This window comes from Phycomyces blakesleeanus (assembly GCF_001638985.1).
Source record: "Phycomyces blakesleeanus NRRL 1555(-) unplaced genomic scaffold PHYBLscaffold_44, whole genome shotgun sequence".
NCBI classification, from domain to species: Eukaryota; Fungi; Mucoromycota; class Mucoromycetes; order Mucorales; family Phycomycetaceae; genus Phycomyces; species Phycomyces blakesleeanus.
The window spans coordinates 53312-80707 of NW_017265173.1; the positions used below are offsets into that span (position 1 = coordinate 53312).

The 27396-nt window shown below is 36.7% G+C and overlaps 13 protein-coding genes across 13 annotated transcripts; 5 read left to right on the plus strand and 8 right to left on the minus strand.

Moving 5' to 3' along the window:
• Positions 1 to 92: 92 nt before the first annotated feature.
• PHYBLDRAFT_176060 (hypothetical protein) lies at positions 93 to 987 on the minus strand (the record flags this gene model as incomplete). The annotated part of the gene is made up of 5 exons (XM_018437641.1): positions 93 to 185; positions 232 to 247; positions 321 to 410; positions 712 to 766; positions 906 to 987. 5 exons carry the CDS (start codon positions 985 to 987, stop codon positions 93 to 95), a joined length of 336 nt encoding a protein of 111 aa, XP_018283503.1.
• A 195-nt stretch (positions 988 to 1182) lies between these two features.
• On the plus strand, positions 1183 to 2452 carry PHYBLDRAFT_153362 (hypothetical protein; the record flags this gene model as incomplete). Its single annotated transcript, XM_018433125.1, has 5 exons — positions 1183 to 1629; positions 1688 to 1874; positions 1938 to 1993; positions 2058 to 2225; positions 2300 to 2452. The coding sequence occupies 5 exons, from the start codon at positions 1183 to 1185 to the stop codon at positions 2450 to 2452; spliced, it is 1011 nt and encodes a 336-aa protein (XP_018283504.1).
• A 207-nt stretch (positions 2453 to 2659) lies between these two features.
• PHYBLDRAFT_176062 (hypothetical protein) lies at positions 2660 to 5634 on the minus strand (the record flags this gene model as incomplete). Its single annotated transcript, XM_018437642.1, has 5 exons — positions 2660 to 4088; positions 4758 to 5136; positions 5200 to 5316; positions 5397 to 5480; positions 5550 to 5634. 5 exons carry the CDS (start codon positions 5632 to 5634, stop codon positions 2660 to 2662), a joined length of 2094 nt encoding a protein of 697 aa, XP_018283505.1.
• A 3083-nt stretch (positions 5635 to 8717) lies between these two features.
• PHYBLDRAFT_153364 (hypothetical protein) lies at positions 8718 to 9888 on the plus strand (the record flags this gene model as incomplete). The annotated part of the gene is made up of 5 exons (XM_018433126.1): positions 8718 to 8825; positions 8880 to 8993; positions 9050 to 9355; positions 9451 to 9636; positions 9727 to 9888. 5 exons carry the CDS (start codon positions 8718 to 8720, stop codon positions 9886 to 9888), a joined length of 876 nt encoding a protein of 291 aa, XP_018283506.1.
• Positions 9889 to 10041: 153 nt separating this feature from the next.
• PHYBLDRAFT_153365 (hypothetical protein) lies at positions 10042 to 10587 on the minus strand (the record flags this gene model as incomplete). The annotated part of the gene is made up of 2 exons (XM_018433127.1): positions 10042 to 10305; positions 10486 to 10587. 2 exons carry the CDS (start codon positions 10585 to 10587, stop codon positions 10042 to 10044), a joined length of 366 nt encoding a protein of 121 aa, XP_018283507.1.
• A 786-nt stretch (positions 10588 to 11373) lies between these two features.
• Positions 11374 to 11904, minus strand: PHYBLDRAFT_102227 (hypothetical protein; the record flags this gene model as incomplete). Its single annotated transcript, XM_018427691.1, has 1 exon — positions 11374 to 11904. A coding segment is annotated over one exon (531 nt), but the record flags the coding sequence as incomplete, so codon positions are not given.
• A 783-nt stretch (positions 11905 to 12687) lies between these two features.
• On the minus strand, positions 12688 to 13219 carry PHYBLDRAFT_153367 (hypothetical protein; the record flags this gene model as incomplete). Its single annotated transcript, XM_018433128.1, has 3 exons — positions 12688 to 12905; positions 12966 to 13007; positions 13072 to 13219. The coding sequence occupies 3 exons, from the start codon at positions 13217 to 13219 to the stop codon at positions 12688 to 12690; spliced, it is 408 nt and encodes a 135-aa protein (XP_018283509.1).
• Positions 13220 to 13570: 351 nt separating this feature from the next.
• On the plus strand, positions 13571 to 14595 carry PHYBLDRAFT_72318 (hypothetical protein; the record flags this gene model as incomplete). The annotated part of the gene is made up of 2 exons (XM_018442638.1): positions 13571 to 14470; positions 14524 to 14595. 2 exons carry the CDS (start codon positions 13571 to 13573, stop codon positions 14593 to 14595), a joined length of 972 nt encoding a protein of 323 aa, XP_018283510.1.
• Positions 14596 to 16325: 1730 nt separating this feature from the next.
• Positions 16326 to 18418, minus strand: PHYBLDRAFT_72317 (hypothetical protein; the record flags this gene model as incomplete). Its single annotated transcript, XM_018442637.1, has 2 exons — positions 16326 to 17338; positions 17566 to 18418. The coding sequence occupies 2 exons, from the start codon at positions 18416 to 18418 to the stop codon at positions 16326 to 16328; spliced, it is 1866 nt and encodes a 621-aa protein (XP_018283511.1).
• Positions 18419 to 18727: 309 nt separating this feature from the next.
• Positions 18728 to 19630, plus strand: PHYBLDRAFT_153371 (hypothetical protein; the record flags this gene model as incomplete). The annotated part of the gene is made up of 2 exons (XM_018433129.1): positions 18728 to 18743; positions 19419 to 19630. 2 exons carry the CDS (start codon positions 18728 to 18730, stop codon positions 19628 to 19630), a joined length of 228 nt encoding a protein of 75 aa, XP_018283512.1.
• A 1679-nt stretch (positions 19631 to 21309) lies between these two features.
• Positions 21310 to 22499, plus strand: PHYBLDRAFT_72316 (hypothetical protein; the record flags this gene model as incomplete). Its single annotated transcript, XM_018442636.1, has 5 exons — positions 21310 to 21538; positions 21590 to 21693; positions 21762 to 22067; positions 22134 to 22298; positions 22362 to 22499. The coding sequence occupies 5 exons, from the start codon at positions 21310 to 21312 to the stop codon at positions 22497 to 22499; spliced, it is 942 nt and encodes a 313-aa protein (XP_018283513.1).
• Positions 22500 to 23782: 1283 nt separating this feature from the next.
• On the minus strand, positions 23783 to 24475 carry PHYBLDRAFT_120079 (hypothetical protein; the record flags this gene model as incomplete). The annotated part of the gene is made up of 1 exon (XM_018428724.1): positions 23783 to 24475. A coding segment is annotated over one exon (693 nt), but the record flags the coding sequence as incomplete, so codon positions are not given.
• A 1826-nt stretch (positions 24476 to 26301) lies between these two features.
• PHYBLDRAFT_176070 (hypothetical protein) lies at positions 26302 to 27189 on the minus strand (the record flags this gene model as incomplete). The annotated part of the gene is made up of 2 exons (XM_018437643.1): positions 26302 to 26779; positions 26921 to 27189. 2 exons carry the CDS (start codon positions 27187 to 27189, stop codon positions 26302 to 26304), a joined length of 747 nt encoding a protein of 248 aa, XP_018283515.1.
• Between the last annotated feature and the right edge of the window lie 207 nt (positions 27190 to 27396).

The window sequence follows — 27396 nt, forward strand, 5'->3', positions numbered from 1 at the left end:
AACAAGCCTCTTTGGTTTGTTTATTTATTTTACTTTTATTTATTTATTTTTTGGAAAAACATTGGGTTATACATTTTTTGTTCAATTTTGTTTTATTTGATAGGAAAATCTTTTCTAGATAAAAATCCTAATTTCGCGACAGTTTTGATACTATAGCTATTATAATCGCTAATACTTCTTGCTCGCTATATATAATTTAAAGCCTTCCGGGAGTAGACATGGAATACATACTTTAATAGTGGGAATGCTATTAAAAAATGATTAATAGAAAAGAAGAATTAGTAAATGATTTAAATTGAAATTTCTTCATAAATACTTACAAGGCGGAGAAGACTTGACATAAAATTGATATAAACATGTTCTTCAGAATTATCAAGACAATACCAGTAGTCTTTGAATAGAGATACATTCTAAAAATGAATAATTATTAATATTGTGCGTAGTAAAGGCGTATTTATTAAATATATTGTAGTTAACTTACCAAATATTACTGATTATACGTCTTTGTGCATAATATTAGACATAACTAATAAATCATAATAAAGATAAATATATATCTATGAGTACGACAAAAGGATAATTTGAATTTTTTTTAAGAAAAAAACTTACCATGTTCAATTAAGAGATGATGAGACTCAATGGAAATGAGTAGCAATGGCAAGACAAACAATATGATGAGTAACAGAGATCATTAAGAGAATAATATCTTACCTTGATATATCAGACAGAGTATAGTCAAACAAAGAGACACATATTTGGTATCGAGCTATAAAAGAAAGAAAGAAAATTGTAAGTGAAATTGTAAAAACATAAGCAAAAGAGAAACAAAGAAAATATCAATAATAAATGTTGTTAAAAGAAAAAAAAAGGAAAAAAAAAAGACTTGTCTTAAAATCCAGTTTGACCCTGACAAAATGCGGGCTGTAAAAAGTAATACTCCAAAAGAAGATGACCACCGTCATCTTGAAATACTACTTTGTGCCTCATTGAGTTAGAAAAGAAGTTGTCTAAATGTGGATCAAGCGGTTGGGAGATGTGCTTAAATATCAAATGAAAGGTAGAGAGTTAATCTGCACCGCTTATCCTCTTTACTAGTATGTGAATTTTAAATATGATATAACAAGTGTAGTGAATTGTACAATATTAGTTGAAAATTATTAATATTTATTTTATTAACAGAAAATGACAAAGCGTATTCCTACTGCTCCCCGCCGACCCAACCTATGCATGAATGCTGTTCTTAATAGCACAATTGCAGGTGTTGTTGCTCCAATTGATACACCAACTCCAGAAGTAGCAGCTGACACAGCCCCTGAAGTTCAAGTCGCTGTGACCCCAATGGATCACGTCCTTACCTTGTTGGCAGCCAACAATGTGTCGATGCAATCCTTGCAAGAAAATGCAAAAGGAGTGACTGATGCAATAACTCATTTGAAGAATGGCCTGAATTTGTCCAACAAGACAAATGAATTTTTGAAGAACTCGGTCCTTCAGCTCATGACTGAAAATGCTGAAATAAAAAAGGCAATGACCAGCCAAAATTCCGTGATGCCTTCTGCTGTACCAGCGGATTCTTCTTCCATGGATGATGATCTTGACCTTGGAGCGAAACATCATCCCTTGATTTCTGTAAGTAAATTGATAATAATAACATTACTGATTAATATATCTGATACTGTTTTTATAGCAACTTATCAATAGTTACATCAAGAAACCGAACTTTGTTAGCACAGACCCGCTCAAAGTTGCTGAGAATAATAATAGATCAGCATGGTCAATGACTGGCACGTATGGCAACAAGTACAACAAGACACTTGCACTGGCTCTCTTCAAGTACCTGAGACCTCAAAGATGTTGCACAAATGTGTCAAAGAGTGTCATTATGAATATAATAAAGAATCACTACCAAAATCAAGTGTGAGTCTTCCGGATCTCAGCAGAGAAGATTATGGCTAGAAATAAAGCTGGAAGAAGACGCAACAGAAAGAAGACCGTAAGTTTTAAAATAAAATTAATTTACTATTGATTTAATGTTTTAATACAATACTCTTTGGTAGCTTCTTGACCATCGTATTATCACGTACCAGACATATACAGAGGCTATTCATGAGGGCATGAATCGATATGATTGCGGAAATATTCTTTCTATTGACGTGATGTCTGATGGCGAGTCGGATGGAGATAACAAAGTGCAGGCATATCGTCCCAGCTGGAGAACTGATGAGGTAATGTTAAACATCTATTTATGTTTTAAAGAAAATAATAATACTTTATTAATACTATTTATTCTTTAAACCAGCTCCAGACGTTTATTAGTACTATTGATGAACTTACTGTTATCCGTTTGAAGAAAAATTCAGAAAGCTTGAAAAAGCGCATCCCTTATGAGAAAGAAGTGAGCATTCCCGAGAATTTGGCAGTCACTTTACCAGATTGGTGCTTTTCAAAATAAATCATTTTTTTCTTGCCAACTATTTTAGAGTCTTTTTTCTACTTGTTTATGTTTACGGATTAGCATGATGTATACAGATGCATGTATAGCATGCCAAGTACAATCAAAAATTTATAGAAATAATAAAAAATAAACGTGCAGCTATATATATTAGTCTGTATTAATTAATTTTTCTTTTTTATACGTGTTTTATTTTTGTATTTGAATCTAAATATATATTTTTTGTGGCAAAGGAACTACACACATCTGAACTTCGCCTTCTAGACCAAGGTGCTCGCCTACTGCGACTGGATAGCAGATTCTATGCACTGGGAGAATGCTGTTCATGCTGTCATCTTCGAACCCCACCTCATTCACCTCAACTCCTTCTCCTGCTCTGGGCTGAAGTAAAACTTCCTTGTACCATCGTACATATGCAAATACATGCTGGCTCGCATGACCAGCAAACGAGTTTACAGCAGTATTGACAAAGAGGTACTCAATTTGGCCCGCGTATGGCTTGGTACTTCTACCATCACTTGTCTCAAACAAGGCTTGCATGAACGACCCACGCTGATTCTTCGTTTTGCTCTTGTAGATTTGCCCAAGAAGATTGATTGATTCAAACTTCTGTATCCGATTGTTAACAAAATTATTGAAATGACCAGCCTGACGATAATGAACAAGAGTTTGATCATCGTATGTCTCGCGATAGTATTCCAACAAATGCTCATACTCGGATTCATCCATGGAAATCTCCCCCTTTAGAGCTAAAGGAAGTGCGGAAGGGGGCAAAGGCTCGTTTCCCTTGACGATATCAAAGTTGATCTCAGGAGAATCAAGAAAAGCATTGATATCGAATTGGATTGAGGTGGCAGTGGAAGTGGAAGTGGCTATGGAATTGGCAGTGGATGCAGTGAGCTCAAGGATGATCGCCAAATGCTCAGGTCGAATTATTGGCAAAGTTTGGCGAATAAGATCTCCCTGGTATGCTTCTTCAAGATACTTCTTCATATAGGTTCCCTCAAACCCGTCTTTTCTATTTGTCGCATAGTTTTTCAAGATACCATTGCATCTTTCGAAACTAAAAAGCCAATAGCCATAAACCGGGCCAAAGTTCAGTACAGTCTCTCGCAGATGAAGATGGAGATGCATGTTTGGCGAAAGGAATGGGGCTTTATACAACTTCTCGCACTCTCTGCAGAAAGCCTCCAAAGATTGATGGGCTTCATCAAGGTGAGCCATGGATATGCTTGGCATTGAGAGGTACTGGCATGCATTGACAAACGTTGTCCAGTTACCGAGATGAGCTCCAGGTAGACGACCACGCAGGAGAACAGGAGAGTACACCAAGCACCAAGACTTCCACTTGTCGGCCTTCATGAATGGGAAGCCACGCCCGATCTTTGTCCCTAATGGCGTGTAGTCCTCTGGCAGTACAAGCTTGTCAGCATCCAACTGCATTTCGGCCAAGTGTGCATCTGTGATGAGACCTGAAGATCTCCATTTCTCCATTATCCTCTTTGCTGTTCCGAGGTACAGGTTGTGCATCGGATCGATGACAGTGCACTCCACGAGGTTAAAGTAAACCAGGTCATGCAATTCTGACCATCGGACACCATTTTCCCTCTCCAATCTCTTTCTCTGTGCATCACTGCTGGCCATTCTCCACAACTCAGCATCACAGCGGTTTTCGGCATCAGTGCGAGGCACCCACTCAGAAAACACGAACCCAGAGTAGTCCACAGCATTGGAGTCTGGAAGGCGAGGGAACTGTCGGTTACACTTATTGCATGCACATGTGCTTGAATGAGAGGTGAACCCACAAGTCTTACGGGCAGCAGGAATGTTGCAGGCAACAAGAAGAAGGGCAGCACGGACAAGAGCACCAGATGGGCACTGTACGGTAGGCATCACCACACCGCCATACAACTGGTTGAGTTCCGCGACAAGGGGACGGAGGTAGTGATTGATCTCACTTGTCTTTGCTTCCTTGGGCCCTGGCATGAGACCAACGAGAACAACATTCTCCTTCTTGTACCATTCCGATCTTGGCAAGTTGTTGATGCAAAGGTATATCGCACCACAGGAGTAAGTGACCCCATCGAAAGGTTGAAACCAATCGATATTCATGGTAAGCATTATGGAGCGCTCATGATTCACAAACGGTAAACCATTGCTATCCTTCAGACTGTTCCACTTCGTACCGTCGTAAATGTCAAACATCATGCCTGGAACTTGCACTCTGATTCTCCAATGGTTAATGGTGTCTTCGAATCCAGGGCGGCAAAAAAGGATAGACAATGTTTTGATTATGGAGTTATACATGTAGATCTTTTTGGGGATAGTCAAGGCTCTTGATGTTGCAAAGAAAAGAGCGTTTCCACATTCTCTACCAGAGAGTCTCTCGAAATTACAGCACTCTGGAACAACATCGGACTCTTCGTATACTTTGTTACAATCGCCACATGCAACAAACCACTGGACACCTCGAGTCACGTCGCTGAGACCGGTCATAGAGTTGACACCGCTTATACTGAGGGGAAGACGGAAAGACTGTCCAAAGTGTGCCAATACTTTGTTAAGAAACTTTAACAGAACAGCACCACCAGAATTGACAACATATTTGGATATGAAGAAGGCAGCAAAAGAAGCAATGAAAGCATGAGTAGGATCGACTGGCATATTGGATGAAGAAAAGTGCTCTATTTGAAAAAAAAATCAATACTTGTTGACTTTATTGATTTATATGTGCTTTTTGTACTAACCTCTAACATCATCAGATTCATCGTCAGAAATATCCAAAATGGTTGCTTCAATGACACCCTCATCTTCGCTTTCAGAATCAAACAAGAAATCAATGCCAAAAAGAGGTAAGTCTTCGGCTGTTTTGTTAGGTAAAAAAGAATCAAATTATTAGATATTATAAATGATTATAAAACTTTAATAAAAATACTATGCATACCTTCAACTTGATCTTCGGCATCAACATTGTATTCAAAGTCAATCTCCATGTCATTGTCATTCGACATTACTTCTATAACTGAGGCTATATTATATGAAAATAAATATTTAATTAAAATTGTCTCAATAATAATTTTCTTAAATTTGAACTTACAAGAAGATCCTGACTGATATTGTCTCACGATATCCTGTTGTGCATGTCTTCTGAGTGTTTGGGTAGACACCAAAACAAATCCCATGCTATTGGAAGAGCATTTAGAGCACTTACATTCTGAATTGTTGTTGTTGTTTGACATATTGTGTGCGTGTGTTTTATTTTTTAAGTCTTTAGAATTGACAAGAATAGAAAATTGTTCAGGAACACAATTTAATATATATCTTTCCAAATTATATCAGCTTCCAAAATGACATAGTTTATTCTGGTTGTTAAAATGGGCAGTTCTCTAAACAGTAATTGATTGCCTCATTCTAAAATACAATAATACACGCTTTTGTTAAAACATGTCGTCATGTACATTTTATTGGCTGTAGAGCATATACAACAAAAATATTTGTAGTAATATCACAACCATTAACCTCATCATACTTATAAATAAATATTACAACAATAAAAAGCTTTATTATCTCACTCAAAAGATATCATTTGGTTTAAGTTTCCTACAACTATTGACTCTGCGACATGGCTACAAGTCCCAAAAAGAAATCTCGCAGACATTTTTTACAAAAAAGAGTAAACTCGTTTTTTTATCCAATAAAACAGACCGAGCATTATCATCGCCGTCGAAAATAAAAAAGACAAAAGTGATGGAAATTTAAGCTACCACTCCACAAATAATAGTACCCTACGCCATAGATGAAATTACCCTATTTTTCCAGTGTTAACTAGTGTCGGTGTTACAATTATGACATCAAGTCATAAATCGTACTTCTTTAGCTCTTAGCTATTCTTTTCTCTTTTATATTAGAGCTTTAGGATTTCCTACTAAATTAGCTCCATATCGATCTGACACAGTTTACCCAGCAGTATGATATAATTATCTTAACAATTTTTAAGCTATTATCTACAGTACTAACTGTAATAATTATTTGGCTGATTACTTAATCATTTATATAAATTTTATACTGACAAGATGATAGCTACTACGCTATCCCAATATGAATATGTTCTTATATGTGATAAATCCAACATCCGAGTGTCTGGATCATCACAACTCGTATATAAAATAGATGACTACTTTGTTACATATGTTTGCTTCTGATGAAAATGCATCTTTTTCCATCTGGTTAAATGTAAACACTGGGAAATAACAATAAATACACATCGGGAAATTCAGGCATACTATTGTGAATATTCCGCATTTTACAGTGGGGTTTTGCCTATTTCCACTGGTACCAAAGCTGATCTGGTTACATGTGCACAGACCTGCTATCTACAAGTGTAAAGTTCGATAGCACTAGTGAAGTTGGGGTCAATAGTAATTTTATATCTTTGTATATAATAGAGTACCAAGAAAACTTTATTTCAAACTTTGTTTTTTTGCTGTAATACAATCTGTTTCCATGTTAAAGGTTAATAATCAGGGACTACGTCGCATGCATATTGTTGAGCTATCTCTGGGTGAATAGTTAGAACCATGGACATTTTATTGCTTATAAGCCAATCATTAACACTCTTTATTTTGAGGTCATAGATTATCTGCTCCCCCAATCACTTGATATTCAATTATTATTGGTTTGAATTATAGTTTATTTTTGTATTTATTAGAAAAAATAGAAGGATTCTAGGTTAATAGTATTAGAATAATATTATATGCCTCGGGCCGTCTTCACTGGTATCCTTCATATGACTCAAATCAAGCAGTGCTTTATATATAATGTTTGTAAACCCTCATATTCAGTAGTTATCTTTGGCACAGATACTATTTAACATAATAGAAGAGAAGTTAGATGTGTATTTAAATATTTACATGTTGTGAGTGATATATTAATTTGAGAATACATACAATATAATGACTGAAGAAGATAAAAATAAAACTTTGAGAGTTCGAGGAATGGCATCAAGTATAATTTCTTTAACAATGAAAATAATATAGAGAAGTTAGTTTGAGTGAATTGGGTGACAGAATATGTAATGAATGTACCCAAAGAAAGTCAATTTATTTGTAGACCTAGATAGTATTTGTCAAGAGTTGATATAACCTTTAGTAAAAAACATATATTAATATACAGTATAAATAATACTATCATACATATTAAGAGAATAAAAGAAGAAGTCTTACCATGTCAATGATGGCGCCAAGAGATAGAGGTTCTTGATTCATTGCGTGTTTGGCAGATGAACATTCATCTGTAATAAAAATTATATTCTGTCTGATAAATATTAAAAGTAAATAAAAAATAAAATATTACCGTGTTGATGGTCTTGTTTAATTGTAGGGAATATTTTTGGCGATATTGTCTATAAAAAAGAAGGAGAAAAGTCAGAATAATTTTATAGGATGATGACATGAAGTATAGTTACTAACCTGGACTAATCTGGATGGCCATTGTAAAGAGAATACATCAGAAGGAAAAAACACGCTAGTATCTATGACAACTGAAATAATAATTATTATTTAGTTACATTTGAAGAAAAGAATTGCTTTAAAAAAAAGAAAATATGTTACCAAAAAAGTTTGTGAATATAGTAAAATACTAAGAGAGTATATATGTATCTATGACAACAGAATGTATTAATCTTGTTGTTGTCTGTACAGAAGTATTTTTAAGAAGAATGTATCTTACCAGTAAAATTCACAGTTATAACAAAAATCAGAAAGAGAAAGAAAAGAAAAGAAAATGGTCGATAAGGAAAAATATGGAAAAATATGGAAAAATAAAAAAAATAAGTAAATAAAATACAAAAAAAACAAAATAGGTAATTAAAAAAAATGAAACTCACAAAAAATATCCAAAAAGCATAATAGATATAATGGTGTAGTATCTAAAAGCAATCTTTGTATCAATTTACACAGTGTGTGTACAAGAAGTTACTTTAGATATATTCTTTTAACCAAGATTAATCAAGACTAGACATCCTTTTTTTTTGGAAATATAAATATACGTTTTTGCTACAATCTTACTCACTTTTGCTCACGCACTCTTACAATTATTCTTACTTATACTCACACTTCTCTCTCTATCCCCCCATCTTTTTCTGTCTTTTATTTTGATATGTTTGATAATAAATATAATTGTAGTGTATAATAGAAATTTATTCAAAGAATATAAAAGCATTAACAGTTAATACATATTTGAACTTATATTTTTAAATTAATAGAATATGTCTAACCAAAATGAAAGCTATCCCACTCGACGCACTCCTGCTGAGAGAGAGATAGCAAACTCTCTTGCCATCTTGCGTTGTGACATGACCACTGTCATGAAAGACGTTGCTGATATCAAAGCAAAAACTTCGAACACTCCTGTGTCTGCTGTTTTGTAGAGTCAGCCAATGGCTTTAGTGCATGCTGTTGCTCCTGTGAGCATGGAAATGAATGTAGCTGGTTCTTCCACCATGGCTTCTGATGCAAAATCAGTCAACAAAACAAAAACCTATGTATGTATCATACATATAGTAAATTATATTTTTAATAACTTACCAAGATTCAATAGAGACTTCTTTGGGAGCATTTGTGGGACCCTAAGTTCAAGTCAAAACATTTGGCTGAAATTCAAGCCAACAATGGCAAGTCAAGGTGGAACATGGCTGTCAACTTCAACCAGTTGCCAAATACTAAGTTGACAGAAAACCTCGTTGCCTACTTGGAAAGAAATTTTGTAGGAGCAGGACTGAGAAAAAGTGATGTTCGTGACTTTGTCTACACAAACGTCACTAGCAGAAAGCATGCAGCTAATAAGTCTCAGGCTAAAAAGAAGTCAGACAATGCTCGCAACAGAAGAAGTAGCCGCGAAAAGGAGGTAAGTTATACTTTATTTATTTATTATTTGAACAATTCTTATCTAAGTCATTAATTTAAAGCAAAAAAAGAAAGCTAATTTAATATTTTCAACAGCACTTGAAACGTTGCAAAACAGCGTACCAGTCTAACAAGACTGCTATTGATGACGAGATGAAAAGAGATTGCTCTGGTCTCATTATAGAAGAGGCTATGTCTGTTGGTGAGTCAGACGATGGCACTTCGCCTCATGTTTCTTATAGTGGGCTTCGTCTTCGTCGTCCAGATTGGAGAAGTGATGAGGTAATTAGTTTTTTTAAAGTTGAAATATTTAATTTAGTTAATATATTATATTGTATTATACTGAATAAAATATTAATATCTTTAATATAGTACAACCACTTCATCACACTTGTTGACAACAAAGTGGTAGCTGATTTAGGCTTAAATAGCCATCAATTGCTGTCATGTGCTTTTGGCGAAACCATTGAAGGACCAGTCCCTGATGCAATTGCGTCACAGTTTCCTCAGTGGGCTCTTAGAAACGGGCCCTAAATAAAGTTTATATTTCTTGTTCATTTTTTCTTCATTCATAACGTCTTATACTTTAAATAACCAAAAAAATGCATAAAGAGGCATTACTTGTTCTTTGTTTTTTATTTAATTATTCTCATAAAAAATCATAGTGCATAATTATTCATAAAGGCTTCAGGCATAGTATTTTTTTGGCATAGGAATGACTAGCATTCTTTTTTCGTTCATATCAGTTACATCTACAGCAGTTGCGACCTCTAAGTGTATGCAATGTACAGGCAAGATGCTGTGATAATTATCAGCAGAGAATTCTGGCAAGCAGATTGCAATACCTTCATCTCTGTGTTCATTGTCATTTGTCGAATTATACCATCGGATGTATGCAAAAACATGCTGGTCTTGATGTAATGTTGATGCTCGGTGGTTTGAATGAGGAGGCTGAGTAAATGAATGTATAAAAAGATACTGAATTTGTCCAGTATATAGGCTTGAAGTTCGGCCATTGCTGCTATGGAAGAAAGCTTGAACGAGTGACCTGTGCTTACCAGAACTGTTGTTCCCAATATATGTTTGGCCAAGGAGATCAATTGATTTCAATTTTGTGATTTAGTTATTTACAAAATATTGTGACAATCTGGTATCGTGGTAAGAAATGGGATTGGGCATGGCATAGGCGATTTTATAATAATCTAACAATTGAGGATAATCAATATTACTCATTGTTGATTCTTTTAAGGACTGTAAAGGAAAGGTGGATGGGGGGAGTGGTTCATTGCCTTTGATAGGTGCTGCTCAATCTAAGGATGAGTCTACAAATTGTTGCAGTCGGAAAGGTTGTTGGTTGGTTGGAGCATAAGTGGCATAGGTCATTATAGGTGCGGTCGTAGAGGTAAGTTTTTCGAAAAGAGGAAGGAATGGAATGAGGCTTGAACATGATAATGTATTTCGTACGTAATCAGCTTTGTATGCGTCTGCAGCGAATTTTGTCATATAGGTTGTTTCAAACCCATCTTTTCTGTTCGTCTTATTATTCTTTAACAAACCATTGTATCTCTCAAAACCAAAGAGCCAATAGCCATACATGGGTCCAAAATCACGAATTGTGTCACGAAGATGGAGGTGCAGGTGCATGTTGCAGACGAGGACTTTTGGTTCATATGTATCTTCACAAGATTGACAGAATTCTTGTAGATATCTGTGTGCTTGGTCTATTTCGATGAAACTGATTGATGGCTTTACAAGTATACGGCATGCTTTTATATAGTGCATCCAGCCATTGAACATATTGGACGGAAGAACTGGTTTTAGAAGCACGGGAGAGTACACCAATACCCAAGACTTCCACTCATCTGCTTTCATGTGGGAAAAGCTCTTTCCTATCTTCGTTTTCAGCTTGGTATAGTCGCTGGGCAATATCATCATTGCTGCAACTGTCTGCATTGCAAGCAGATCATTGTTTTTCATTTTTTTGATTTTTGTCCATGTTTCAATCATTCTCTTTGGTGTTCCCAGAAAAAGATTATGCATGGGATCAATGATCGTTCCACGTACTAGATCAAAGTATCCATGGCAATACAACTGTGACCATCGAACACCATATTCGACCTCCAGCTGCTGCCTTTCTGAGCGTGTACTCGCACTATTCCACTCCTCAGCATGCACACGGTTTGCTCTATCACTTCGATGGCGCCACTGGTCACAATCAAATCCACGGAAATCGACAGAAGAAGTGCCTGGCAGATGATAAAATTGATTGTTGCATTTGTAACAGGCGCATGTGCTGTTGTGCGCAGTGAACCCACTAGTCTTTCTGGCAGCAGGTATATCGCATGCAACCATCAATAAGGCTGCACAAACAGTTGTACCGTCTGTTTGCTGGTAGGTGGGTATCTGTATTCCAAGATAGAGCTGTATCATTTCGTCGACTAATGGCTTGAGATAATGATTGATCTCTTCTGATTTTGGCTCTTTTGGTCCAGGCATGAGACCAACAAGGATTGTATTTTCTGCTTTAAACCACTCATTTCTAGGCAGGTTGTTAATCACCAGGTAGATAGCACTGCAGGAATAGCTAGTACCATCAAAAGGCTGGAACCAGTCGATGTTTAATGTCAGCATCAATGAACGAGGATGCTCAACAAAAATTTCATTGTCATTGTCCTTCAAATCAGCCCAGGCTTCACCATTGTAAACATCACACAATGTATCAGTGATCTTGAATTCTTGGTTCCAGTGCATGATCTTTTGCTTGAAATTGGGACAGAGGAAAAGAATTTTAAGAGCACGTGTGAGAGACTGATATACATAAGACTTCTTTGCGACCAAACCACCAGACAATGATTGGACCATTAATTTGCAATTACAGGCGGTATGTGCACCAAGCTTTACGAAATCACGATTCAAAGGAGCAGGTACACTTTCCTCATACACCTTGTGACAATCCTGACACACGACAACTCTCTTAATCCCTTTTGTCATGGCTGAGAATCCTGTCATGCTTTGGAGACCAGAAAGTCTCACGGGCAATTGGAAATCCTGCTCGTAAATCAACAAGAGCTTGTTGATGAACTTGATCAAGACAACAGCGTCCTTATTGACCACATAGCAGGAAGCAAACATTACCACAAAAGTAGCAATGAACCTGTGTACTGGATTTTCAGGCATATTTGGGGTGGCAAAAGGATCTATTGTAAAAAAAAACAAAAAAAATTAACACCCCCCTTTTTTCAGATTTTTCTTTTTTGGTTCTTTTCCTTGAATTTTTTTTTGGGTCTTTTTTTAGTAGTTAATTAACACGGACCGACCTTCAGTATCGAATTCTTAGACTTCAATCTCAACAATATTCTCTTCATTGTCTTCACTTTCTTCATCGCCATTGCTTTCTTTGTCATTGTCATTTTCATCACCATCACTGTTTTCGCCCTTCAACTCATTGCTAAAAGCAATCTCATCGTCAGAAATTGGGGCTCCTTCCCAAACAGGCGAGTTGGTCTGACCGCCCATTGCTTCCATGGGTCCGGTTTGTTGGTTTGATGTAGCTACATATAGAATTCAATTTTTAGTTTACTTCTCTTTTTATCACAATTAACGTTTCTTACTTTCAAAATCAATATCCATGAGATTTCTTTGAACAGATACATCTATTGAAATAAAACATTATATAAAATAACCAAAATGAAAATGAAAATGAAAAACAAAACATACTTCTTTCACTTCTTTCCATGTCTTCATATCTTGCTCTTTTATTGTGATGCTGGAGGGTTCGTGTAGAAACAAAGCTGTAGCCTTGTTGATTATTGCTGCATTTTGTACAATAGCACTTCTTATTATAAAGTTCAGAAGTAGAGGACATGGTGTTTATTTTGTTATAAATGTTAAGATAAAAGGGAAACAAGTGTTACATTTACTTTATTTGTTCAAACTTTATAATAATAATAATAATAATGATAAAATAACTTGGATGGTTATTATATCCAAGCCAATAGAAAATTACAACATGACTTTATGAACATGTACACCAAAAAACATGCTGAGATCAAAAATTGCTCTAAATATCCACATGTAACCATGAACCTTCACACAAGGGTATTCAGGGTCATTTCTCTAGTGAAAGCTAGCAAAACAAAACTATTGCATTTTTGAAATCAATCTTTCTGTTTATAATGACGGTAAAAAACAATTTGCCTTTGGATTTCAATCACCAATGCAAGTTTCAATCATGAGAATCTCGCAATCTTTTTGTCTCAATGCCACCCATTCCATTTCGTCCAGAAGCGATGAAGTATTATATACTTTGGTCACTCGCCATTTTCAAACAGGAAAAGGATTCCCTGTTGCATACATGGTGACAAACAACCAGACAGCCATACCCATCAAACTTTGGCTTGACCACCTTCGCATCAAAAGCAGCTTTGTACCAATGAATATCACCATTGACTGTAGCATTATGGAGGTTAATGCAATCAAAGAAGCATTACCTCATGCTATAAGTCACTACTGTGATTTTCATGTTCTTTGTACTTGGCAGCACAACCTTGACAGCAAGATTAAACTTAATGCCTCTTATACATCAGAACAACTTGGAAATTATAAGACTGCGCTGAAGTACTACCTGAGACACATTCTCATCAAGTCCAATGAAGATGTATTCCTAAGAGCAATTGAAGGTTTTAAACTGATGGTTCAGGATCAACCTCAGTTTTTGAAATATTTTGAGAAGAAATGGACCAAGAACAAAGAATTGTTGCAAAGATGGGGGCGCCCATATGTTAGCCAACAACATCAGAGATATGTGACAAACAACTATGTAGAATCATGGCACAATCAACTCAAGACAATCTACTTTGGTTGTGCACGCATCAGAAGATTGAATCGACTGATTTTTATCTTGACAAATGATGTGAAGTTCTATTTTGAACAAGAGGTTGAGTGTATTCACTTCAACAATGGTAAGATGGGTCCCATTGATAATGAGTTAGCAAGAAATTCTTTTGTTGCTTCAAAAATCCAAAATGACATGCTCCCTTCCATGATTCTCAACCCTTTGGGTGAGACTGGTAACAGCATGGATGATTATAATGGTGAGTGGCAAATAAGATCTTTCGTAACAGAAGATAAGTGGTATACTATCAATATATCAAATGACTTGATACAAAGCTGCACCTGCCCGAACTTTCTGACCTGCCAGATCCCATGCAAGCATTTACATTTGTTGAAGCATTACTGTGAGGCAAAATTCAGCTTCATTGAGCAACGGGAGATAGTAGGAGTGGCATTGAACCAACAAGACACTGTAAATGCAAACGAGAACGAAGTTGAGGAAGAAGTAGAGGAGGAATTAGAGAGTGGAGGTACTGCTGAAGATAGAGGTGTATATATCTTTGACAAAATTGCAGCTTATTCTGCAACAATGCATCACGGCTTTGAAGATCTTCAAACTTTGAAGGCAATTTCTGGCTTAGATCAAACAAAGGCAAATCTTATAAAAAGAGCACTCGCAGATGCTGTGAGGTTGATGGATGAATATAGAAGTGAGAACCCTTCATATTTTAGAAACATGAATACTCAGAGATAATAATAAAAATAATAAATATATATCATTAAAAGATCTTAAAAGTACAAGAAAAATATTTCTGATTGATATAAACAAATACAATTCTAATTGAATTTACCAAAAGTAAAACCTGTCACTACCTCAACAGATTTTCAAAATTCAAACTCTCCGTAGGATAAAATAAGGAGATACTGTCAGTGGGTGTATTATTGGCAAAAGGAACACCCAGATAAATAAACAGGTCAGTGGCAGGGAGAACTTGACCATATAAAAGAAGTGGAACTGGTGAGCTTGCACATGTTTTGGGATATATACCTTCACATTTGGTGGGGCTCCATCGATATCCAAGAGTAAGAGAGTGGTCTGCAGCAAGGTCTAGCATGGCCTGAACGTCTGAAAAAGAACCAAAAATAGCTACATCGTCAGCAAAGAGCAGAGAATTGATGGGTGTTGAGAAATGAATATGTCCAAAGCCATCCATACCTGAAGGAGCAAGAAGAGCATTATACGCATCCAATGAGGTAGGAGAGGGTGATGAAACATGGGTTGTAGTGTGTGAGTGAGCAACTGTGCGGAGTAATGGGGGCAGGGAGTTGATATATATTGAATACAGATGTGGACTGAGGACAGAACCTTGGAGAGCCCCAGTGGCAGGTGAGAACGAGTGTGAAGAAAAGTTATCCAGAAGGACAGAGATGGAGACATTGTCAAACATGTTAACTAAGAGGCCCAAAAGGGCTGGTGGAGTGCCACGTTGTTGTAAAGCGTGCCAGATGATTCGTCGATCTACTGTATCATAGGCAGCCTTGATATCCAGAAATGCAACAACAGGGTAGTGCTTATGATGGTGGTAATAGACTTTCATCAGATCATGGAGACAGAGAGCTTGATCCAAAACACCACAGCGAGGACGAAAACCACCTTGAGCCACATCCAAAGGAGGAGAGTACTTGTGCAACTTGGGGGCTATACACATCTCAAAAAGCTTACACAGTACAGAAGTCAAGGAGATCGGCTGGTAGTTAGCTGGATCTGTTGGACTACCCTTCTTGAAGATGGGGAAAACTTGTGCTTGGCACCAAAGACTTGGGACATACGACCATTGCCAGCAAACTGTAAATAACAAAGCAAGAACAGGTGAGATAAGTGATTTGATAGGTTTTAGCATTTCAGCTCTGATATGATCAGGCCCTGGTGCCTTGCGGTTAGACATAAATTGCATGAATTCCTCCACAATTGATGAGTTAAATGGAGAGTCATCAGAGGCAAAAGGCACACTGTTATAAGTCGTTGTTGGTGCTGGTGGTCGGGTTGCTGGAAGTATATGTCCACTATATACTGTTGCCAAATGGTCACACATTGTTGCTGCTACTACGGCTGGTCCATCGTCATGCTGGAAGGTATGTTATGGCTGTCTACGGCGTTTTAACTGTTTTATTTTTGACGTTGCTTTGCTGAAATCACGTTCCATAGACTGACAAAACACATGCCAAGACTGGCGTTTGGCTTGCTGAACTTGGGATCGGAATTCAGTCTGTGCATGCTTGTGTTTAGTCCACCAAACAACTTTGTCAATACCTATTGCTAGGCGCCATTTTTTGTAACATTTGTTACGATGATCTGCTGCTGTTTGTAGTGCCACATTCCAGAAGGATTTCCAATGGTTGGGGCGAGAGGGTCGATGTCCAATTGAGCTATTTAGTGAGTTGTAAATGAGTGAATTGAACTCATCAGTTATAGCATCAATGTCAGGTTTGGTGAGTAGCGGATTCAGTACAATTTCTTGCAAGGTGGAAAGGAGGGAGGTTGAGTTTTGAGTAAAGATATGAGCATAAAGAGCATGGACATCAGGTTCATTGAGGTGTGAGAGGTTCCATGTCTTGCGTAATGGTGGTGGCATATTGGTAGAGTGCTGTAGATCATAGGTAAAGGAAAGTGATAAAAGGCGATGATCTGATCCAAGGGACAAGTCAGTAGCAATATGAAGAGAAGGATTTATGAGTGGCATATTAGTTATAAAGAGGTCAATAATACTGCTGATTTCATAGTTGTTGCGGAAAGGAATATATGTCGGTATGCAAGGTGCAAGATCTGCATTTACAACTGATAAAAATCTCTCTTCTATCCAAGAACATAGTGCCAGTCCACAAGAATTCGATGCATAGTCACCAGTAACAGAGCCAAGTCTTGCATTGAAATCACCACAAAGAATGGTATCATGTGTTAAAGGAATGGAAGAGAGTATATGTAGGACATCATGAGTGGGCATAGTTGGTGGAAGATATAAGCACACAATTCTGAGTGAGCCAATTTTGACAGCCAGAGCATATTTTGAGGGCATAGGTATTTGAGTGACAGCATAAGGACAGTGAGGTGAGATGAGAACAGAAACACCCATAGAGCCCCTATAGGTGCCAGCTACAGGAGAACCATACAAGTGAATTTGTAACCATGATATGGGAAGACGTAAGGGAGAGAGGAGCCATGTTTCTGTAATGAAGAGCATATGTAAGGATTGACAGTGTTGAAGGGTATCATGAATGGCTCTGGGTTGCAGGCCATTGGCATTCCATAATCCAATATTGAGATTACTCATTCAGACATAGTGACTGATGAGCTGCACTGACGTTTGAACAATGACTCACCAGTGGCATTGGTAAAAGTGGTGCGTGTGGGTATTTTATCTTCACTGATCCACCCTTCCTCACAAAAGAAGTGACCGACTGGGATAGCAACATGAGGGCGCAAGAACTGGAGGGCCTGAAGACATCTATCATGGTGAAGCATGGCAGCAGTGTTGGCAAGTTCATGAGTGGACAGAGGTGCATACTTGGGATCAGCAACATTATCAGGGTCAAGTGGATCAAATGCGTCCAAAATCTCAACGGAAGCAGTTGTCAGTTTGGCCTTAAAGGCATCAGCATACTGGACATGAACAAGGACGCCAATGACACCTCTGGCTGGGAAGTTAATGTCCAAAAGTCGAGAAGAATCCACACCAAGAGTGCAGAGAGAGGAATGGACTTCTTTGTGCTTAAGACGTCTTGATCGTGGAATATAAACATATTCATAACCAGAAGGTTCAGATGGAAGAGCAAACATATGGACAGAAGCTGCAATACGGCGAGCAGATGGAACAGCAGACATTTTTGGGGCAGTTACAGGAAGAGAAACACTGGCTTTACTAGCCCAAGTGGAGGCTTCCAGACCTGGTTCTTTGTTTTTGTCAGGAGCACCTACCGCACCGGCTGGGTTCGAAAGTAAAATTTCTGAAAAGTTTTTTTCAGATGCACTCTGGGATCCTAATTGCTTCTGCAGATTAGCAATTGTTGTTCTAGCTTGATCCAATTCAGTGGTTAATCTTGCATTCTCTGCTGCAAGTCGCTCTAACTGGTCAGTTTTGTTTTGCACATGCATGATTTGTGCCTGCAATGTCGTCAGGAATGAGGTAAGTTTGGTTGGTAATCCCTGCATATTGCCAATTTGCAAATTGGCCATTGGGAGCGAGAATGTGGATGTCAAAATGTTGTCTGATAGAGCTGAAATTTTTTTTGCTGACAGCTGAGATACCAAGGACAAGAACTGCACTACTTTTGGCAATGGAAGATACGTTTTTCGTGATGGATGGATACACTTTATATATGGATTCGTCAAAAATAAAATTTTGGAACCAGGCAAATAAAATGCTTAAGCGAAAGTGACGCGTGATGTGTTTGTTTGTTGTGGATTGTAACAGTATCACTTGGCAAATAAATGTAATGTGAATTACGAAATACAAGAAAAAGAATACTATAAGAATGGCAAAGAATGGGTAATTTGACAGGTAAGAATTGGTGACAGACAGGTAGAAAAATAGGGAGAAGATTAAAATGGAAATTGTGACAACGACAAAGTCTGAGAAAGACAGAAAGGGGAAAACAGAGAAACAAAATATATCAAAATCGACAGGCAACACTGCAAAGAACAAGGACACTGTGTATGAATGAAGAATAATGATAATAACAGACAAAAATAAATAAATAAGATCAAGGATAGAATGATGATTTTATTGATTGAAAAGGTTGTTCCTTTTATAAACAAAAATGTTTGGTTAAAATAATTTTTTGAGGAAAAAAAAAGAAAGTCAAGTGAAAATTTTTACTACATGTAACTGGTGTTGATAGTAGAAGTAGAATAGAAAATTATAGAGAGAGTAAAATAAAAGTATAGTAAAAATATAATAATTGAATAAAGATAAAGTAAAAATATAGTGAGGTAGAATAGAAGTAAAGTAATAATATAATAATGATGTAGTAAAGTAAAGTAAAAAAATATAATAATAGTATAATAATGGAATCTAATAAAATGTAATAAAAAATAGTGTAAAATAAATGTTGGCAATAAAGAAGTGTATAAATTAGGGGAAAAAGGTATAATGTTTTTAGTGGGTGACAGGTGTTTCTGAGGTGATGATATTTAATTTTAAGGAACGAGATTATATTGGGGGGTTTGGATATAGGGGTATTGGGAGCAAGATTCCCTAAGAAACCTGGGGGACCACTCTTGTCCCTTGAGACACGTCACTCGGTCAACTCACTGTCAACATCAACGCCCACGAGTCCGGTACCACCCGTCACGGCTCACCACCGGACCAAACCACTGAAGGAATCCACTGTCCAGTATCCCCCACCAGAAACTGGCCGAAGCCGGACCTGCCCACAACACATGTGACAAACACTGCAAAAACCATTGGGAATTATTATAATAATAGGTTTTGATTATCGGGATATTTTGTCACATAAAAATGAATTACTCGTAAATATTAAGGAAATTATAGTTGACAAGTTATTGAATAAAGTGTCAAAAATAATTGAATATTATCTTATTCCAAAAATAAAAACCGGGAGTTTAGGTATAATGTCTGTGTATCAACTGTTCTCGGGGATCAATTATATAGACTATTCCAAATGCAGAACAATGTATTATCTACCGCTGATTACATCTGTAATTTGATGTAGGCCTTGTTTTTGTAATAACAGGCGTAATAACAGGGCACTTCTTTAATGTTTATTGGCTAAATGAATCGAAGAAAAAATTCTCACAGGTGCAAATGCTAAGCACGAGTCTCTCAATTGGATATTGTTCTGTTTTGAAAAATGATTTTTTTATTTGTTTTTATTTTGGATAAAAAAAGTCTTTTTTTTGGCAATAATAAGGATTCTATATAGTATTACTATTTAATACACTAATCTATTATATTGTACTTCTTGTAAATTTTGTTTCAGAATTTTTTGAATTAATAAACTCGGATAGTGAGTATATATGCTTACTGAAGCTATTTGATTAAAGGGAGTAGAAAGATACTTACATACTGTTAGAATAATTTGTTAATAATGGAATAAAACACAGATTTATATTATCAAAAGTTACGAGCCAATGCGGCATTCAAGTATATATTACAAAGAAAGGAATATAAAACATATACATACATATTTACTAAAGGAACATGTCTTGTCCTTGAGTACTGGTCATATAAGAATGTGAAGAACCATTTCAACTATAAAAAAGGAGAGTGAGAATGCTGATATAAAAAAACAAAACAAAATAAAAACAACACAATAATAAAATGAATAACACGTACCCTTATATTCTTTAAATGATTTGTTTTTACTGACCATATGTAAATCAAGGGTGAGCTATATTAAAAGTAGATGTTAGATATTGTTTTTAATACTGAGAAGAAGATGTTGATATAGATATATACGTATATGCCACCAATATGTTTTTGTGTTTCTTTTGCCTGCACCGGTTATATCAGAGAAATATATGTAATGACTATTTAAAGTAATTTATAGTTAGTAAAATAATGATATATTTAATAGTAAAGTACCTCTTGTATAATGAAAGACACCTGCATCATATGTATATATTAAGGGTGCCTAAAGTGAAACATAGTAGGATTAAAAGAGTGTTATTTTTATTAATATTATTAAAGAGTAGAGAAAAACAGAAAAAGGTGGGAAAATAAAAAACAGTGTTTGAAAAAGCCGTAGACCCTGAAAAAGTTAGTAGACTGTTTCTCTTACTTTAAAAAAAAATTGTCTACTAATTATAGCTTTATATGTTTCATAAAACAATTTTTACTTACTATATACCTAAAGAAGTTGTTTTCTAGCTCAATTTTTTTCAAAATAATATATTTCGATCTCCTCAATCATTTAAATAAAGAAGTATTTACACACTCATACACTTGATCAACTTGCTCGCTTAATCATTAGCATAATTGTTTAATCACTCAATTATTCTACAATTCTTTACGTGTAAAGTACTCTCTTAAAAATTTATTAAAATAGAAATATCAAGCACTATATACCAGAAACTTATTATTTTATTATATAGAAATACAGATAATGGCTCCAAGAACTAACATCAACCAGAACGCACGTACCAATGGATTAAAATCTAGGCCATTGATCAATGCAGTCAACACTGGGCATATAGAATCGTCAAATCCAATGATTGCTCCTAGACCAGAAAATATGTCAATTTCAGTGTCAGAGTTTAATGATGTAGTCAGTCTTCTCGCTACACTCAATAACAAAATGACAGCCGTTAGTTCCGATGTTAGTGAATGGAAAGGTAATTAAACACAAACTATATTGTTTTCCAATAGACTGACTATTTGAACAGTACAATGCCAGGTGGGTACTCAATCGACTGGCATGCAAGCCGTTCTGGATTCTGATATAGATCCTCAGGACATCATAAGCAGCTCAAGACACCCAAAGATCTCAGTAAGCTCAAATACTAAAATTATAAAAACAATCTCCCTTTAAATCTAACATCAATATACCTTTAATAGAGTATTGTTCGGGGGCGGTTAAGAGATATTAATCTTAAGACAGATGATTTGGAGTTGATCAGAGAGAATGATGATAAACCAACTTGGGATGTCAATGTTGGTTTGTCTGACGAGTTTAACAAGAATCTTGCAAGTGATTTGATGCTTTACATTCGTCATCAACCTGTAGCAGCCATGGTACCACCAAAAGAGCTATGTGGTATAAGTGTAAACAGCTATTACAATCGCTTGGCTGCTAGTAAGCTTACTGAAGAAGACAGACAGACAAACACTACCTCAAACAGAATAGGAAATAGAAAGACTGCTGTAAACATTTCTATTTATAATAATTCAATTTTGACAAGTATACTTAAAATATTATATATATCGTAGCTTAATAAAAGGAGAAAAAGAACGTACACAAAGCATAAGGATGCCATCATTGAAAAGTTTAATTGGGATTATAATGGCGTTTTTTACAGAGACGCAATGTCTGGTGATAAGACAGAAACCGATACTTCTGTTGTTGCATCTCGTCCTGATTGGCGTAGTGATGAGGTAATGTTTTATATAAAACGGTTTTTTTGTTATTTGATTCCTGATGTATATATACATTTATAGTTGAATACCGTGTTTGACTTTCTTGATGAGCTCGCCAGAGATGACTTGGGAAAAAGAGCAACGCAGTTGAAGTCGCAGAGTCATGTGTTAGTACATGAGACAATTCCTCGTGGCTTGGTCACAAAAATGCCTGCGTGATCAAAACGCGTATAATAAAATTTCTGTCTTTTTAGTTGCACTCTTTATCACATCTCTTTTTATGTCTATGAAGTATGTTTTATATTATTATTATTATTTTAAAAAAAAGATAGAGTATTTTATTAAGCGTACAGCTTTCTTGGCAGAGGAATAACAACGACTTTTGCCGCACCACTACCAGACACATGACTTCCAATTGCAATTGGCAACAAGATGCGGTGAACAGACAGAATGTTGTTGTAGTCATACTTCAGAAATTCTGGCTCATACAACTCGATGCCCTGCTTGATTCTAGGTTGATGGCAAGGAATTTTGTACCACTCAACGAAGGCAAATACGTGTTGGGGATTGTGACAAGGGGAAAGGTTGGTGTGCGTGAGGTTTGGTGTAAAATCGTGCAAGAACAAGTACTTAATACGACCAGCATATCTTTCCTCAGAGTCTCCACTTTTTTCAATAAATTTCGCTTGTATATGCGATCCTCTCACGACCAAGCCTTCTCCACCTGTGTAAACTTGTTCAAGAAGATTGATGGACGAAATCTTTTGGATTCGGTCATTCACAAACCAACAATTCCTGGTTGTTGTCTTGGCACTGCAAAGAGAATCATCGTCATACTCAATTTTATAGAAATCGAGCAGACAATCATACTCGGATTTTCTCATTGTTGTTGGTGGCTTCAAACACAATGGTAGAGCAAAAAAAGGTAGAGGTTCGTTGCCAAATGTTTGCTTTGAAGGCTTTTCAGTGGATTGTAGGAACGTTGGCAAGTGAAAGAGTGATGGTATCAAAGGATGTGGCGAAAGTGCAGGATTATAGATTTTACGACCAGACAGCTTGAGAAAGAGAGAGAGGAGTAAAGGGCTGGTAACATTTCTGAGATGCGCTTGACAAAAGTCACCATTGTAACAACTCTCAAGAAACCTTTTCATGTAGATATTCTCAAACCCACTCTTCTGGTTTGTCTCAAACCCTTTCAATACACCATTATAGCGCTCAAAGCTAAATAGCCAAAATCCGTAAATTGGCCCAAAGTCCTCAATCGTTTCTTTTAGGTGGAGATGGAGATGCATATTTTGCGTGAATACATCTGGTTTATAAAAGTCTTCACAACCAACACAGAACTCCTCCAAACTTTCGTAAGCTTTTTTGATCCCATTTTTGGTGATACTTGGTTTCGTCAATTTTCTGCATGCATTGACAAAATGGATCCAATTGCCAAGCAGATCATCTCGCAGGCGTGTCTTAAGCAGAACAGAAGAGTATATCAGGCACCATGATTTTCACTCATCTGCCTTCATAAATGGAAATTTCTTTCCAATCTTTATCTTCAGAGTCGTATACCCTACAGGGAGTACCATTCTATTAGCCTCTTCCTGCATCTCTACAAAATCTTTGTCATTAAGCAAATTGTTTGCAATCCAAATATCCATCATTCGTTTTGCAGTCCCGAGAAAAAGGTTGTGCATGGGATTGGTAATGGCTGCACGCACTGGCTCAAAGTACACAAGTCGATGAAGCTCAGACAAACGAACACCATTCTCAATCTCCAATCGCTTTCTCTCTGTCAATGTCTTTGCATTCTTCCACAGATTTGCATGTCTGCGATTTTCTTCTTTTGTGCAGCCTACCCATTCCAAAAACTTAAGTCCAAAATAGTTTACAGCAGTGGTCCCATCAATACGAGCAAACTGACGATTGCATTTGTAGCATGCACATGTGCTGTTGTGAGATGTAAACCCACACGTCTTTCTTGCAGCAGGGATGTCGCATGCAACCATCAACAGAGCAGCGCGCACCAGAGCACCTGAGCAGTTATATGTATCAATTGTGATACCTTTATACAATAGCATAAGTTCATCAACAAGAGGACACAAATAGTTATTGATCTCGTCGGTGCTTGCTTCTTTAGGTCCAGGCATCAATCCAACAAGAATGACATTTTCTGCCTTGTTTCGCTCTTCTCTCGGCAGATTGTTAATTTTCAGGTATATCGCACCACAAGAATATGTTACTCCATCAAATGGTTGAAACCAATCAATGTTCAGTGTCAATAGTAATGATCATTCCTTCGAAACAAACTGGACACCATCCTCATCCACTAATTCGTTCCACATCTTTCCATCATATACATCGAATAAAGTACCGTCGACTTTTGGTTCACGATTCCATCTGTTGATCATACTCTCAAAAGAAGGACGTGTAAACATTTTTTTCAAGGTAGTTGTCAACGAGTTATAAACAAACATGCACTTTGGAATCATGGCGTTCTTCATACTAGACTTGTAGAGATCATTCTTACAATGCGTCTTACTACCAACTCTTTTGAAATTGCAGTATGTATGTGTGTTGTTTCTGTAATCGTACAATGTGTGACAATTACTGCATGCTACATATTTTGATACGCCGTTTGTCAAGTCATTGTATCCTGTCATTTTCCTCAAACTTGGAATGCTTGTGGGAAGTTGGAAATCCTCTCCATAATGTTCGAGGATTGTATTTATGAATGTAATCAAAATTACTGCGCCTTCATCCACAATGAAGCTAGAAATAAATATCACAGTGAAAACCGCAATTACTCGATGCCAAATATTCTCTGGAAGGTTTTTTGTAGACTCTGTAAGTTATCATAAAATAATATTAATTTTTTGTTTCTTTAATTCAAACCTTTTTTCTTCAATCATAGTTTATTTTTAATATTTACCCTGTTCTTGCTCTCTGTTCTGTTCTTCTTGCTCAAATTCATCCGATGACTCATATTCAGACTCATACTCTGAGGTATGCTCCTCTGTTTCAAAAAGAGATTCTTTCACCAAAAGAGGTAAGTGGGTATTAACATACTGCTCTGGTGAGGGTGCACCAATGGAGTAATTATCATCTATTGGTACCGAGTTTAAATAGAGTGTGTATTGGGTATAAAAAATAAAATACTATTACATTCAATATGTTCTTCAATTTGATCTACATTCATATCAGCTTCACCAGTGTTTACTTCGGCTGTCAAAACTATTTGTTCTAATGGATTAGAATACATCATATAAATAAATGAAAAATTGATAACTTAATTTACCATTAATGGTTTTATCCATATTCCTGTCATTATCATTCTGGGCATGACGCTTGGCAGTTCTTTTATCTGTCATGGTGTATCCGAGATGATTGCGATTGCATCTTGTGCATTTGCAACGAACTTCATTGGGATTGGCAATGGCAAACATTTTTTCACTTAATTTTTTTTAATAATAAAGGAAGTGTGTAACAGCCGTTGCTTATTATAATTGTCTTTATTATTTTAAAAAAATTCTCTCAGGGACTCTGATATATATTAGGCTAATGATATGTCTTTAAATATATTCTCGCTGCTAAACACAGGAAATGACCTGGGTTATAATTTTTTGGCTACTGTTATCAATAATTCCAGGTAAGTGGAATTCAATTATTTTAAGGTGTTTTTGCAGTGAAAAGAGCAGTGGGGATGTAGCTCAGGTTAAAGATTATGTTTTATTAAAGAGATTTATTGCTGGCGATTTATAGATCATATAGCATCTCAAGTACAAAAGAAAAAGCAAAAAATGTCCAAAAGGATCACAAAAAGACAAAAAAATAGAAAGAGAAGAAAAGAACTAACACTAATAAGCTGAGAGTTGTACTCTACTCTCCACTTTGCAGCTGTGTAAAAATATTGTAACAGTAAAAGGGAGAAGATAGAAGTGCAAGCAGGCAGCAGTTCATGCGTGAAAAGACAAAAAGAGAAAGCAAATTAGATAGAAAAGAAAAAAAGGCAAGAAAAAGAAAACAAAAACTAGCTAAGTCCAGCCCAAAGAGTACCAAAGTGAGTTTCATGAGTGTAGTCACTATCAGGGTTACAAAGCTTGTCAAAATGCCAGAGAATAGTAAGCAGTGCTACCCAATAAGAGGGGCAAGAAGCCTGACTAGAATTTGGGAGAGCAGTAATGGCAACATGAATTTGATTACAGTTTTGATCAGATGGAATAGGAAGACAGGCCAACAAATGGGCAGGAACCAAAGAGCAGACAGCAAGATGACGACGTGAGGTATGGTCAGTACCACAAGAGCAATCCTTAGGAGTGCCAGGCAACCAACCCATTCTCCAGCGGACAAGGCGGCTACGTTCCACCTTAGTTGCAGGCAAGAACAGAATAGGATTGACTTCCAAAAGAGGGCGGCATGCTAGGAACAAGACTTGGTTTGAAGACAATCGGAGCTGATCAGTTTTGAACTGTTGAAAGGTTTCGAAGTGATGTTTGAGAGCTTTGCCCCTATGAACATTTAAATCAATAGGGATGCTTTAAAGGAGAGTATTATGACGAAGAGTGACAAGTGATGAAGACTGAGAGTAGTGACGGTGAAGAAGAGACAAAAGGCAGCCAGAGGGAAGGTAGTGAGCACAAATACAAAACTTTATTATCAGCACATCAGCATAGAAACTCATACTAGGAAGGTGACATATATGTTTGAGCACAGTTGTAGATGAGGTTCGGTGCCCACCAACAATCATGCACAAACATTTATCTTGGATTTTCTCAAGCTGGATAGTATCAGTTCTTTTCAGAGGGAGAATAGCCAATCCATATTCAAATTTTGGTCTGATAAAGGTCCTATACAGACGAGAGCTGAGAAGCAGAGAGAATCCAGACTGGCATGCTCCAACTGCATTCAGTGTTGCCATGGTTGCCAGGGCTCCAGAACGACGATGAGTGACAATAGAAGGCCCATGAATACCTTTATTGCGAAAAGAAACACCAAGATATATAAATTCCTCCACTACAGGAAGAATCTCATCATATAGAGATAGATCTGGATGGTTTGCAAAACGAGAAGGAGGGTAAATGATAGCACATTTAGATGGACTCCAACGAAAACCAAGATCAAATGA